Source organism: Gambusia affinis, linkage group LG02 (assembly GCF_019740435.1).
Source record: "Gambusia affinis linkage group LG02, SWU_Gaff_1.0, whole genome shotgun sequence".
Lineage (NCBI taxonomy): Eukaryota > Metazoa > Chordata > Actinopteri > Cyprinodontiformes > Poeciliidae > Gambusia > Gambusia affinis.
The window spans coordinates 17,519,599-17,533,517 of NC_057869.1; the positions used below are offsets into that span (position 1 = coordinate 17,519,599).

At 39.2% G+C, this 13,919-nt stretch overlaps 1 protein-coding gene across 1 annotated transcript in view; it reads left to right on the forward strand.

Annotated features, from left to right (window-relative positions):
- Positions 1 to 509: 509 nt before the first annotated feature.
- The window catches only part of lmo1 (LIM domain only 1), a 29,662-nt gene continuing 16,252 nt past the window's right edge, over positions 510 to 13,919 (forward strand). Inside the window, exon 1 of the mRNA XM_044099826.1 lies at positions 510 to 1,238. Within this exon, the coding sequence (XP_043955761.1) occupies positions 1,217 to 1,238 (22 nt within the window). The 5' untranslated portion in view covers positions 510 to 1,216. The remainder of the gene's footprint in view (positions 1,239 to 13,919) is intronic.

Here is a 13,919-nt window from a genome sequence, read left to right on the forward strand (position 1 = left end):
GCCCTTCTATCTAGCCACTAATCAAAAACGCGGCCCATCTGTTGTGCTCGCCTTGCTTTGAAACGGCAGCGTGTATGATGTATGTATGATAAGTGCGTCTGGACGCTAATTAGCGGCTAAACAGACCGCAATTAGACGGTTTCAAATCTACGGAGGAAAGTAGAAGTCGGAGAGGAAAACAATAAGCGCATTTTGCGTTGACTCAAAGTCTACCAGGATGGAGCAGCATCACTCTCCCTCTCTGCCGACACTTACGCACACATTAACACAACCCCTCCACATGCACGTGCGCGTGCTCTCGCTCTCTTTCTTTCCATCACGCGCATTCAGACTGGCAGGCATGCGCGCGCCCGTGCACGCACTCACTTTCCCTTAGCTGTGCTTTTGTGTTTTGTCAGAATTAATGAGAAAAGTTCCCTTGCCCTAGGGGTAATTAGTGTCCTTGGAGTTAAATAAGCTAATACTTAGACACCTCTGGCACAAGCAATTATGTTTGTGTATTGAATAATTGATTCAAAGAGGGGGGGAAGGGCTGCTAATCAGATCTGAGCATAATGAATTGATTTAATTAACAGGGGAATCCGAGGGTCTCTGGAAACTGCGCGCATTTATTCAGCGGCAGAGAGGCGAGAGCGCGGCACACAAACTGGGAGAGAGGCGGCGCGAGTTTGCTTTTAGCAGTTGTCAGATTCGCAATTGGATTTGTTTGAATATATAGTTGCCGTTTCGGAGCAAATGAGAAGACGAAAAGGAGAGCATTAACACCGAGAGGAGAGAGCTCAGCTGGTTCTCAGTCCGAGCGTGTGATACGTCCGTGTATGTGCACTCTTTTACGCAGATATACTCTAAATTTATCTCGCTTTTCGTTGTTTTTTGCCATTTTTTTTTTACCTTCGCATGGAATTTATCAAGGGCAACCGAAGCGGTGTTTATTTGCATTACAGTTCAGCCCGAAAAGGGGGTTCTCGTCGTGTTTATCGCCGCATTCCGTGTGTGAATTATTATTGATAGGAGGTGCAGAAAGCGATCCGTCTTTCCAGGTTTTCTCGCTCCTTTTTTTCTACCCCCTTTTTTTGGTTTAGCGAGGCGTAGTCTAGTAGAGTCAGCCGCGCGTTTCAAAGCCATTTCCAGGAGAAGCGGTGACCAGACGGAGCGGTGCAGCCTGCTGGAGCCGAGGACGGATCGCCCGGGGAAGGACTCCTCGTTCCTCAGGACGATGGTGTTGGACAAGGAGGAGGGTGAGTAACATCCTCAGCAGCAGGATGCAATAATAATAACCCGGGGAAACTACTGACATTTTTACACGTTTGAAGTCTCCCCGGGTCTCGACCTCATTCAATCACGACGGGCTCCGGTCTTTTATTTGCTTGGCAGGGAAACATTTCTCCACGAAAGTTCCACAAATACACTGCCACCTCCAAACTGCCGCTCAGTTTGGAAGAGTTGCGTGTTTATTTCAGACCACATTTGTTGTGTTACGTCTTTTTAGGGCAGTATACACCACTCCACACACTCTCCTCTCCTCTTTGCTCCTCTCTCTAAGTGCTTTTTGCGTCTGTGAAGTTGGCGAGGCAGCCTTTGACATCACACGGGATGGGAGATGACAGCGGAGTGCTTTTAACTTGATTGCAAATTATGGATAGCGCCGTGCGACGTTCGCTCACTTCCCATCGAAATAGGCCTTCTTGCATTACTTATCTATTTCAATGTATTCAGGTTAATGGGTGAGGCAGTCTAATTAATTTTAATTTGAATCAAACTTGCCTCTAATGACGTCCCATTTTGGATGAAATGCTCAGATGCACTTTCATTTATTCAGCATGATATCCACAGCAGCCTCACTGAAGGTTTTTATGTGTTCTGAAAGAGGGTGGGGGGGGAAACTCTCTTTATTCTGCACCTCTTTAGAGGGATTGAGTGAATATGGACCACCTGCTGGTATACACAGTGACAGCCTTCATGGACCATATACCACATCTCAGTATATTTCTGCTGCACACTGAAGTTTATCCGCCTCATATGAAAGTAGTGGATGCATTTGGAACACATTATTTATGATTGAAAATGGATATTTCATTTGTCTTAGCGCTTCATCCTTACACTTACACATCTGAGAACCAATAAAAGGATTGCGGTGCAGACATAAATTGGTCTGTCTGGCTCAGGCTATGTTGTGCTAATATACTCAAATTAACTCAACTGTAAATTGGCCCCTTCTTCGGATGTCCATCTTGCTAAAAGTTCCCCATATGATTCACGATTCAGATTGCTTTTAGCAGTTATTGGCTAAGCAATATGGTAAATGTACAAGGTGATGCAAATGGCATTAGTGGGGAAAGGATGCACAGGAGCATGTAATGCAGTCAATACTACATTAACTACTGATGCCCAATTACAGAAGCAGGGAGAGAGGCTTTTAGGAGCATTAGGACTTGCAGAAAAGCTGAGATCACCTGCTGCTCATTGCCTAAAAGCTTCACCCTTTATTTGCTGGGTACAACCCAGGGCTTGAGCATATTTTCTTTTTTTGGCCAGGTTGTCAACACAGCAGGTTGGCCCTGGACTCTTTCACTGTGGTGCCCTCTTAGCGTTTATTGGCTCTAAAGTTATAGGGTTGTCAATTCAACCTTCTTGCCTAATGTATCCTCTAAGTGCCTGCACAAATACACATGTGCAGCGAGGAAGGCATGAGTTGGTGTTTTTGGGTGGCCACACAGGTGTGCGATGGCTCCGCGCCTCTTGATTGATTTTCTCATACACCGGTTTGTGTTTACACAAATAACTTTTCAATTCTGGTTTCAGTATTTTCCAGGAGAGAGCTCAACGGATATTGTGCTGGTGTATTCAAAACTGCGATTTTAGGCAGCTTCAGTGTATTAATGCTGCTTTTCTGGTTTTAAACTTGGCAAAATCTGCAACAATCTGAGCTGCAGAAGCTATTACAAGGAATTCAACTTTGTGGGACATTTTTAAAGGAAATTGGGTTGATAGTTTATTGCTGGCCAAGAAAAATAGATCTCAATATATGAACTGAAAACTGCAGACATGCATCAGTTTCACATGAACTTATATAGAGCCAATGTGCCGTTTCGTAAGCTAGGGAAGTTTTTGACATTTTGAATGTCGTTTATGACAGCCATTGCATGCAAACTGCAAACTACTTACTCTTTTAAAGGGTAATTAAAGTAAGAACTTATAATTTAAACAATTCTGGAGAGAACTGAGAGCACTACGGATGACTGTAGAAGGAAAACAGGCACTGCTCTTTGAAATGACCTAATATGTGGGCCACAGTCGATAATGAATAGCAACACATGTACCAAAATATTCTGTGTCAACATTTTACTTCACCCTGTGATATCAGGCTCCAATTTGCGTTTAATTTGAAAGGAGAAAAAAAAAAAGCAACTCAGCCATTTCCTCTTTTAACTATGAGAGAAGAAAGTGCGTACACGCTGAAGGCGTATTTTTGCTGAATATTAACAGAACCACAGTTTATTTCCCCTTAGAGAAGGGAGCAAAAAGGAAAATCCTCCAGCTGCTGATAAGTTTCTGGTCACCTTTGTGGGTTAATTTAAGATCCCGTTATCATCCTGTCCACTGGAATTTCTACATTCATAACACATGTGATTGAAAAGCAATGCTTCAGCTGAATACAGGCTTGGCAATCTGTTGGCCGCTGTAATAAAAGTCGGGCTTCAGGCTCCGATATTTATTTTGAAATAATAAGAATTGCTTCATTCTTTACCAGTGTTGCCATGGCAATACTGTCTCGTAGCGATGTTATATTGATTTAGAAAGTGGACAGTAATATTTCTTTTCTGTTATTCAGTTTCTGAGGGTTGATTTCTAATTTCCAGCTGGAGATTACTTTTATATGTTCCTTAAGTCTTTTTTTCACTTTTTTTTTTACAGAGGAATGCAATTTGCTCTTTTCTATTTGCCATTTTCTCAGCTTATTGGTTCACTCGGGCTTCAAAATTAAACTTGCCCATTTCAAACAGTGAAATTACGTCTCATTTTTCTGCTGTAGGCCTTGAACAGTATTAAAAACACACAGCTTTGTTTGATTTTTTTAAAGTCAGGAGCTATATTTATTTATTAGTTTTTTAATATTTTCTTTTTAAAGGTAACAATGTCAATTTGCTCTACTGCAATTTTAGAGTAACAGATTTTCTTTAAATAGTTCTAAATTTAATCTGTGCAGATCTCTTATATCCATTGCATTTAGATTTAGCTAAATCTACATATTTGATAGCAATACATGCAGTGGATTGACTACTACCAATGCACTTATCAGGTCACCCTAAAGCTGCTTCGGCTGTTCATTCTAGCTAAACCCAGGAGAAAAATGTCCTGCAAAACCACATTAATACCATTTTCAGCCCTGAGTGTTTAATTTAATCTAATCTGAGTCTGATATCTCACAATTGCAGAATTCTCAATAGAGACAATTTCATCTCGTCACTACTAAACCTCTAGATCCCTATCAGCCCTGATCGTTTCACATTTTACGAGTGCGGCAGATCCGTATCATTTCCGTGATCTAAAGTGGAATTCAAAGGGACCGAATTGAGACTTGAGAGACACGTTTTAGTGTGCACACCCACCTGCCTTGGATGTAAATGGCCGCACTCATCAGCGCTCTGCACAAACTCAATTATGCATTCTTGAGCTGCAAGAGCATCTCTTTTATTACTGCCAGAAGCCACATGCTGGTCATGTTATAATATACAGATTCCCAGCAACAAGATGTGTGGCTGCAACACAGGTGGCGGAAAGCAGATCATCACTGTTGGATCCTGCTATAATCTGGCCTACTGTTTTTATTCACTCCGAAGGATATTTTTAAATATAGAGGAAGTTTGGGTATTGAGTGAAAGAACATATAAGTAGTAGAAATCCTGAGAAATAGAGTATTAGTCACATTACATCCTGACAGGCGTAAACAAATGTTTATATATAGTTAGTTACTGCTCTGCTAGAATCCATTGGAAGAAGGTCTGACAGCTACCTGTCACTGTAAAGCTGACGCATGAGTTATGTTTGACAACACTCTTGTCAAAGTGTTAAAAAAAAAGTAGAATACACAGAGTGATGCTTCTACAAATATACATGTACACATCTCCTTCAACATTTCTCCGTCTTTTTGTTACACGCTGTTAAGTTATTTATTGACTGCCTTCTGCTCTGACTGGGAGTTATGATCTACTCTGTTAAGGTTACTCTTCACTCTGTGAGAGATTTTTATTTATTTTTTTTCTGTCATCACAGGCGAAAAAAAAGAAAGCATGAGAAAGAGGGATGACCTGTTACAAAGTTACTGAGGTGATACGTTGAGCTGATTCTTAAACTACACTTTAATCAACAATGATTCATCAGCAGCTGACACATGTTTCTCTAATGGTGCTATAAGAGCATAATTCATATCTAAACTGGATCCTTAATCTTTTTTTCCCTGATGGGTCTCAAAAAAAAACAGTCTATCTTCTTTACTGATTTTGTGTATAGTATTGATTTGCTTTTTAAACAATAGCCAAGAAAAGTTGTGGAGTTTATACAGTCCGAAAACTTGAACTGACATGTTTTAGATTCACAAATACCAGGTATGACACCTTTAAGGGCGCCTGTGGAAATTTCTGTTTTGAGGGAAATGGTAGGAAGTGAATGTGGATCTTCAGAATACAAGATGTTTTGAAATCCAGCAATGGATATTTTTACAAAAGCAGGCCTGTTGTGACAAACATATTGTAATCCTTTGATAACATAATTATTCCAACAAAAGCCTAGGTGTTGACTTATGACATGGTCTAAGTGTTTCAAGTACCGCCAACATTTAGGCTGGCATATCTGAGTAGGCGTTCTCTCCGTTGCCGAAAAGATTTGTGAAACAGCAAGAGAACCAGACAGCCTGTTAGTATCCAGGTTTTTGTTGAAATATTTTGGCTGAATTAGACACATGGCTGAATTACAGTAGTCAACTCTCTTGTGCAATGTATGTTTGTATTTTAGGTAAGATTGAGTTCATTTTATGTATGTTTAGCAAATTATTTTTTGTACATTGAATTGTCAAAACTAGGTTATTCAAAAAAAGTTTACCACTGAATATATTTTTTTCCATTTTCACAATTGCAATAAATGTTTATAGCAGTTTAAAATTATAGAGGCACTATCCCAGTCCATGTTTGACTAGTTCCTACATAGTGACACGCCAATATTAGTAAAATATGACATTGAGATATTATTATTATTATTAAATGTTTCATGACGTTTTATAAACTACTTATCAATTTTATAGTTACAAAAAAATAGTTTGTGTTGTAATCCTATATTTTGATTGCTAAAGCCAACAACAAGAAATCAAAATAAAAGCAGGAAGTTAACCAGTGCAAATCTAACTGCAATAATTATCAAAAAACAGTTATCATTTTATCCATAGCTACTCTTACTTTTTCACCTTAAAGTTTATTTGCTATCGCCCATTTGTTTTTCTATGAAACAGCTGACTTTTCAAACCAGTAATATTCTCTTGAAAAGAACATAAATCTTAATGCCATTTCATACCGCGTCCCATATCGGATTGACTAATATCCAGAGGTATACGACCGGCCCAAAATCCTGTCAATAACAAGGACAATAACAAAGAAATTTTCTCCTGACCATCAATTCCTCCAGAAAGATTAGCTATATTGATGATGCATTCATTCAGTGTAATTGATCATTTAAAGAAGGCATTTCAGGCGACTAATTAGATTTTTCTTAAGATTTTACATACTGAATATTTCACAGTGTGATTTCTTTTTCAGTTGTAATTTATTTAAGTTTCTTAAGGTACACTATGCCACCCACTGGCATAAATAAATTATTCCGGCTTAAATTCATAGAATTTCAATCTGTCTTGTTTTGGCACACTTCAGCCTGACGCATCCAATATGGTCATCAGTAGATGCACAACAAAAGGTGCATTGCAATGCGACACTGCCGATATGCAATTCTCTTTACACATTGTAGGATTTCCCATGATACATTTTGGCCTCAAGCTTTATTAAAAAGTTGGTTTTAAATTTCTCACAGCTGAATATGTCAGCCTCCTGAACCTTCTGACAGTGCACAAGTTTGAATTAAACTGTTTATTTTCTTAGCAAGCATGGGTTCAGAACTGAGAGAAGATGTGGCTGGTAAGTGATTGTTAGCTAGCTGGCCAATAAACTCAAAGGTGAATCAGGCAGCAGCAAATGCATGTTGAAAATTTATACAAAATATAAACAATATTTATAGTAGTAGAACATGGCTAAAGTAGACTTCTGTTGCATAGCCACTACATACATAATATTTTGAAACAGAGGTGAATAAATACTGAGAGCATCAGCCCCTGCATGCAGCTCCAGTCCTCAAGGGCTGCTGTCCTGTCAGTTTTAGAAGTGTGTCTGTTCCAGCAGATCTGATTTTAAACTTATTCAGAGGCTTGCTAATGAACTATCATTTGACTCAGGGATGGTGAACTAGGGAGAGACATAAACCATTCAAGAGACCAATCCTTAAGGACTGACTTTGGAAACCGCTGCTCTAGAGGAAGGCGATGTCAGCTTTGTTGTGGTGAACTGCTAACAGTTAGCCAGTTGCTCTGTTCTGACTGTGTTTGCGAATCATTCACTGTTCAAAATGATACCATTTTGAACTCGCTGTTCAAAATTAGTTGGTGCTTCTAAGTGCTTAGGTAATGCAATGTTGTCAACTTGTTTAGTCTGCCACTTTATTAGTTGACTGCTTCAAGAACTGCTTCTTGCCTTACTTTCAAATAAGCGTCCCAAACATAGTTACAGGGTGTCAGGGTCAAATCCCTCATGTTCATGTCTGAGGTTGATAATAATTGCTTGGTCTAACTTCACATTAATGAGAATTTTCTTGGCCTTTAAGCATCTCATTCATCAAATCGCATTACACCCCTGAGTTCAACTAATCTTTGGTTCAATATTCAGTCAAACAAAAGAATAGTCAGAACAAGCTTAATAAACATTTATGCACCAGTAAATTACATGAAGGTGGTCACTAGTTTGAGTGACACAGGTACTTGTGGACTAATGAAGTGTCACATGGAGATAAACAAAGTTAAATCTCTGTAGAGTCTTTAGAAACTTTGACAGAATAAATTTTGTGCTGTCGTGTTCAGAATCTGCTCTCGGAAACCCTTCCCTGTGTGTCTATCGTGTTCTCAAAATTCCCCATCCTTGCTTTCTGTTTGCTTCTATGTCTGTTGTGATGGTAAATAACTCACAGTATGACAGTGTTAGCTGAGCAGCAGCACTTTGTTTTAGTGTGTATCAGGAGCTGACAACCTCCAGGGGTTGCTAGTGAGACTGAAAGTGTCACAATCTCACTCTGGACAAATGAGTAATGCTGTGCTCAATTTTCCTGCAGGTCAAATAAGTACTTTTCTTTTAAAACCAATTTAATTATCCTGGCATACAATTTAATATAGTCATCTTTACTTATCCTTACCTGAGCAGCTTGAGATGTAGGTCAGTGTAATTACACTTAGCCATAAGCAAAAGATATATAAGTTGTATTTTTATCCTCACTTGATCATTTGTAATTAAAAATCTAATTAATTAATTCATGTACACCATAAACAGCAAATTAAAATCTCCTTTAAGCTGTTTCACTCTTCCAACCACAAGAATTAAAAGCAAGACGAAGCTTTATGAGATTCTTGAGGTCTTATCAGTTATCTGGGTGGTAACTAGAAAAGCCCGGGGTCACTTTTCATAAATAAGATCCAAATTGCAGTGGAATAACCTCTCCTAGCATGACCTTCAGTAAATAAAATCTTAAATAGCTAATTAAAACCTGTGTTTAAACCAGGTTTCTCGATGTCCCTGAGGTCTAATAGATGAGGTTGCGATCATTGAAGTTGAAGATTTCATCAGCGATTAAGTGGGGTGTTTGTTGCTAATAATTTGAGTGGGAGATGCCATCCGCACACATTCCCAGTGAACTTAATGTGAACTTTAAACTTGTTTCATGGACATTCAGCTGCTCTTCCTCCATCCTGTTCTCTCTACTTTTCATTTTATTCCAATTCATTACACCAGATTTTTATGGCTGAATTACCGTTAGAGTTTGACCCATAGCTAGAATTACTCCAAGAGGGAAAAAAAAGTAGAGTCATTTCTTGTAATTAAAGATATAAAACCATAATCATAATTGCATTTTGAATGCCATGGATGGCATTTCTTTGAGTTAGTGGAGCAACAGGAAACAGAGCATAACATAGATTCTTCATAAAGGCCTTTCTGTCTAACTGTGCACCCACCCAGCCACCCTTATTATTTACCCCATCAGCTGTGGGAGTGGGATGCTTGAATGACGCGCTGCCAAATAACTGCCCCCTGTGGGGAATTTGCATTATTCACGATTAAAGAAGCTCACACAGTGCGTCACAGTATGGTGTTCCTCCTTCCCCTCCATTTTCCAACATGCTGAGGACCCTGAATGGCACACCTGTCTCCTGGCATATCCTTTGAAATAATAAGTGTGTGGTAATTGCTGGGGAGTGGGAAGGATTTTGTACATCACTTCCTGACCTCATGAGTGACAAACTTTTAGAGGGGCTGCATTTATTCCTTTCTCAATGCATTTTTAATGTGGAGTAAAAAGTGTTGGTGCATTTTGTTCTGGACGGCAGGAAAGTAGCTGTGACAGGTCTAATGGTTTTAGATTTATTTTTTTATTTTCTCTGGGATTCAGAGGGTGGCAGATGTGATTACCCCTCCCCCTCAAGAAAAGTTTAAAAAGGCAAAGCAGAATAAGTGGTGTCAGAATAAATGAAATGATTTTTTTTTTTTTTTTTTTTTTTTTTTTCTGACAGGGAGTTAGGGATAAAAATTTATTTTAGTATTTTTTTCTGGTAAATGATGATGTTGATCAAAATAATGGCAAAAATCACAGTTTTTTTATGTATATACCATACATTAACAAGAATGAAAGCCCTGAAGCACCTCCACTGATGATTGGCTGGAACAAATCTTCCTTTTGCACTCTGACAATCTTTCTTTGCTGTAAGAGCTCTCATGGGTTTATTCGTGGTAAAACTGCATGATAAAAATCACAAATGTTTTGTGTCCCATCTCCTCCTCCTCATTCATCTTATTACCTCATTTTCTTTGCCCCATCTCGCTCCTTTTAATTCAAGCTTCGCTGTTGACAGCTTACCTTACAGAGCTCCCACTGTAACCTACTACTGAGCAACCAAGTGCTGGAACACGTTGCCTTCTGTAATAATTTGGAATCTCTGCCAGTTTCATGTCTTAAAAAAAACAGGAGCAATGAATTTAATTAGAAAGCTGTTGCATATCTCTGTGATACATTTCTTTTAATTAACCCCAAGTGAATAAATTAAAAATAATAGGGGGCTGAAAAGTGTGGAAAAACACCCTAATGAAGTTTTCCGTTAATTGGGATGAAGTCTGTAGCCAAACCGCAGAGAGCAGTGCGCACCAGGAGCTAACAATGCCGTCTGTAAGCCCCAGAAAGGAAAAAAAAAAACAAAAAAAACAGGGCCCAGGGCCTTCATGCTGACTTGAAGTGTAAGAAATGCACCTCTGACGTGATGGAAATGACCGTGGGCTGGGAGAAAAGGCAGTCCTGTTCTGGGCCGCTCTGCTGAGACTCCCCGTGCCGCGCTTGAAGCCGGGCCAGTGTTATTGCAGTCCTAATGCGGCTGACTCATTTGGAGCGGATCAGGAGTAATTATGGTAGGGAAAGTGGCTGCCGACCGTGGGGGTCAGGACACTTGTAACATGTGAAAAGAGCAATTATTCCAGGAGACAAAACCCTCCCTTATCCCGGCCGGTGCCAGGGTCAATGCAAGGGACGGCTGGGCTTCGTTTCAGCGAGGCTTATTAGCCACAGCAAGCTGCAAAGTTTGAGAGAGTGCATCTTGTTAATGAACAGTCCCCGTGCACCATTTCTGTCTGCTTTCTCTCCCACTTACTGTGGGTGTTAATTATGTCATAATCATAGCGGGCATACAGTCTCAGAAATCACCTCACAGACCCCAGCATTCATACACAACCATCTGGAAAAGCAGCATGCTGTACAGTAATAAAGAAGGCTCTTACAACAAATTATAAGGGGAACACAGTCAGCTTGAAATGTAATATTGACTTGGGCTTTTGTAAGAAACTACCTAATTTGAAGGGAAGAGTGTATGCTTGTGTCTCTTTCTGTGCTCATGCATAGCTTTTTCTTTACTCCTTCCATATGCTCCAGCTAACGACAGGAACACGAATCAGTGGTCTTTGTTTATCACAGAGAACATTCTCATCAGGCTGCTTTCAGCTGACATGTGTATTCCAGCTGATATTATTACCAGATGTCTTGTATTTTGTCTTGCAGACTGAAAAACATGTCTTTGGTTAAATTGCAGAGATTTTGGAAACTGATTTCCACATACAATAGGGAGACATCTGCATCAGATCTCTATTAACCATAGTGGCCGACACCTTGGCCCCGGGACAACATTTTATTTGGGATTGCCATGGCCACAGCACTTACAGTGGTGGCTGAAACACAAAGGACTCTAGTAAATCGGCGCCTGAAGGCTGTAATCTCATGAGGGCCGATTAGAGTTATAGTAGTACAGCAAAAACACAGAATGTTTTTACCATTCTATACAGCTCTGAGTATTATAATATATTATAATATGTGGATGCTTTAATCAGTTGCACCAGAGAACAGATTGTCACTTTTTTTTAATCATAGGTTATTTGTAAATCAAAAATCAGATTTTAACTTTTTGTTTGCTTCTCTAACAGTTTTCACTAAATCAAAACTAAGAACCACTACTTTTTTTGTATGTTGATGTGTTAACCAAAAGCATGTAACTGGATGCATTTTTTTTCTCCAGAATTTCATTAAAATTACATGTGTAGGATGAGCTTTGATGAATAAATCGAGTTAATCTTGTAATTATTTCATTTTCAGTTGGATTTAAAGTTACTCTCAACATGAAAGAACATTTTCTTCCTATTTTAACGCCTAACAATCCAAATGAAAAATCTAAATCAGAGTTGGCAGTTCAGACCTTAAAGGAAACTGAAAATTGGAATAGGCCAGGAATACGCCTGCTGTGTGTATTTCTATAATTAAATCATAACAAAATACAGAGGCATGGTGATTTTGAGTCAGAAAGTATTAGAATTTTGCAAATGCATTCCCTTCATGAACATTGATTATTACTCTGATCTTAAGCAGAGCTAATGTTATCCATTACTAAATGATTTAGGAGTACAGGAAAAACTCAGTTTTATTATCCCCAACATCCTGTAACTCAGGAGGCAATTCCCTATTTTTCCACGTCTGTTTTCTTCATGCATCTGACTTGTTATTCACTTGAAGTGACCGTTACGGCCAGAAGAAAAACCACACAGATAACAAGCAACTTAGTCCATTACCACCACCTTGTGTTGGTCTTTTAAGTTATATTTTATTGCCTGGAGCCAGTTAAGAGAAGACTCAACTAAACAGTATCTAAACAGATATTATTTAGAAAACATTTGAATGTTTTAATTGTTGTTCAAAACTTTTCCAAAGATCCTCAATATAATGACCAATGTTGGTTAGGTTTTTGTCGAGTTTCCAGTTTATAGAAGTATTGTAAGGTTTCTTTTGTGCAGCACTTATTTCAATGAATAGTTGAGACTTATGAAGATAATGATGACAATAATGAGAAGTGCAAGTGCTCCAGATAAATGCAATTAAGTGAGGTGGTAACCAATTTTCCTGCAGATCTAGGTTTTTGTGCTTACCACTATAGTGGCTAACCCTGTCTCATTCAGTGCAGCTGGGGGTTGCAAATTATGAGGGGTCCTTCAGAGAAAGGGCCACCCAGGGCCAACTTCCACCTCCCTCCTAATTTGTCAGGAGGGCTGAACAGTTTTCGTAAGATCCTTTACCTCCCAATGAACCTGCAGAGTAGGCGTCACACCATGGAGTCAGAGCTTTTAACTAATCATAATGAAACACAGAAGCAGATGTAACTCTTTGTTCTGCCTTTAAAGGTCAAGATGACTTGTTGCATTGGCAAAAGGAACATTGGGTTCCGATAAACACTATAAATTACTCATAAACCCCATAAAACCTGCAGTGTATTGCATAAACTGTTGGTGATGAACTGGTTCTGATGTTTCTTTAACTTTTGAAGCACAGCAGCAGAATCTCTCAAGCAATGTGATTATTATTGTCAATGCAGCAGCAGACGTTGAATCAATAACCAGTCTTAAACGACCGACAGGTAGTTGATTATTCCCTCAGGATACATGCGTGTACATTATTGCAACATGTAGGTAAACACGTACTTGTTTTAAACACTAGAGCCAAGTATTTTTACAAGGATGACAAAAAATGTGGCTTTGAGTCTTTTTTCTCGTGCGATATCGCTGCAGTAACTGCATTTCTTTTTCATTTTCCAAACATTTCCTTGAATGATCTGTGCTGTGTATTTTCTCTTAAAAACTTCCAATATATACAAAAAGCCTACTGGACTGATTTGGATTTTCTGATAACTGCAAAAATGGAAGTGTAAATAGGGTAAGAGAAATCGGATGCTATCTATAATGAAAATACATGCTCTGACAGGCCGCTTGGGCTGAGTAAAACTAACTGTACATATTCTTTGAAGATGTAATCTTAAAGAAAGAGAGAGATGACAGGGCTTTACACACAGCACTAATGGCAAATTAAATTCCCCCCTCAGGAAGGATATTTGGCAGGGCAAGTGCTGTCTCTCCACTTTGAGGGGTAAAACACATCCCTGTGTTGGAGGAGCGAATTGTGATGTGGAGAGGCAAGCTTTTGGTGACATCAAATGACACCGGAAGGTCAGTGGCACTTGTATCTGTTAAATGGAATGGATTAAG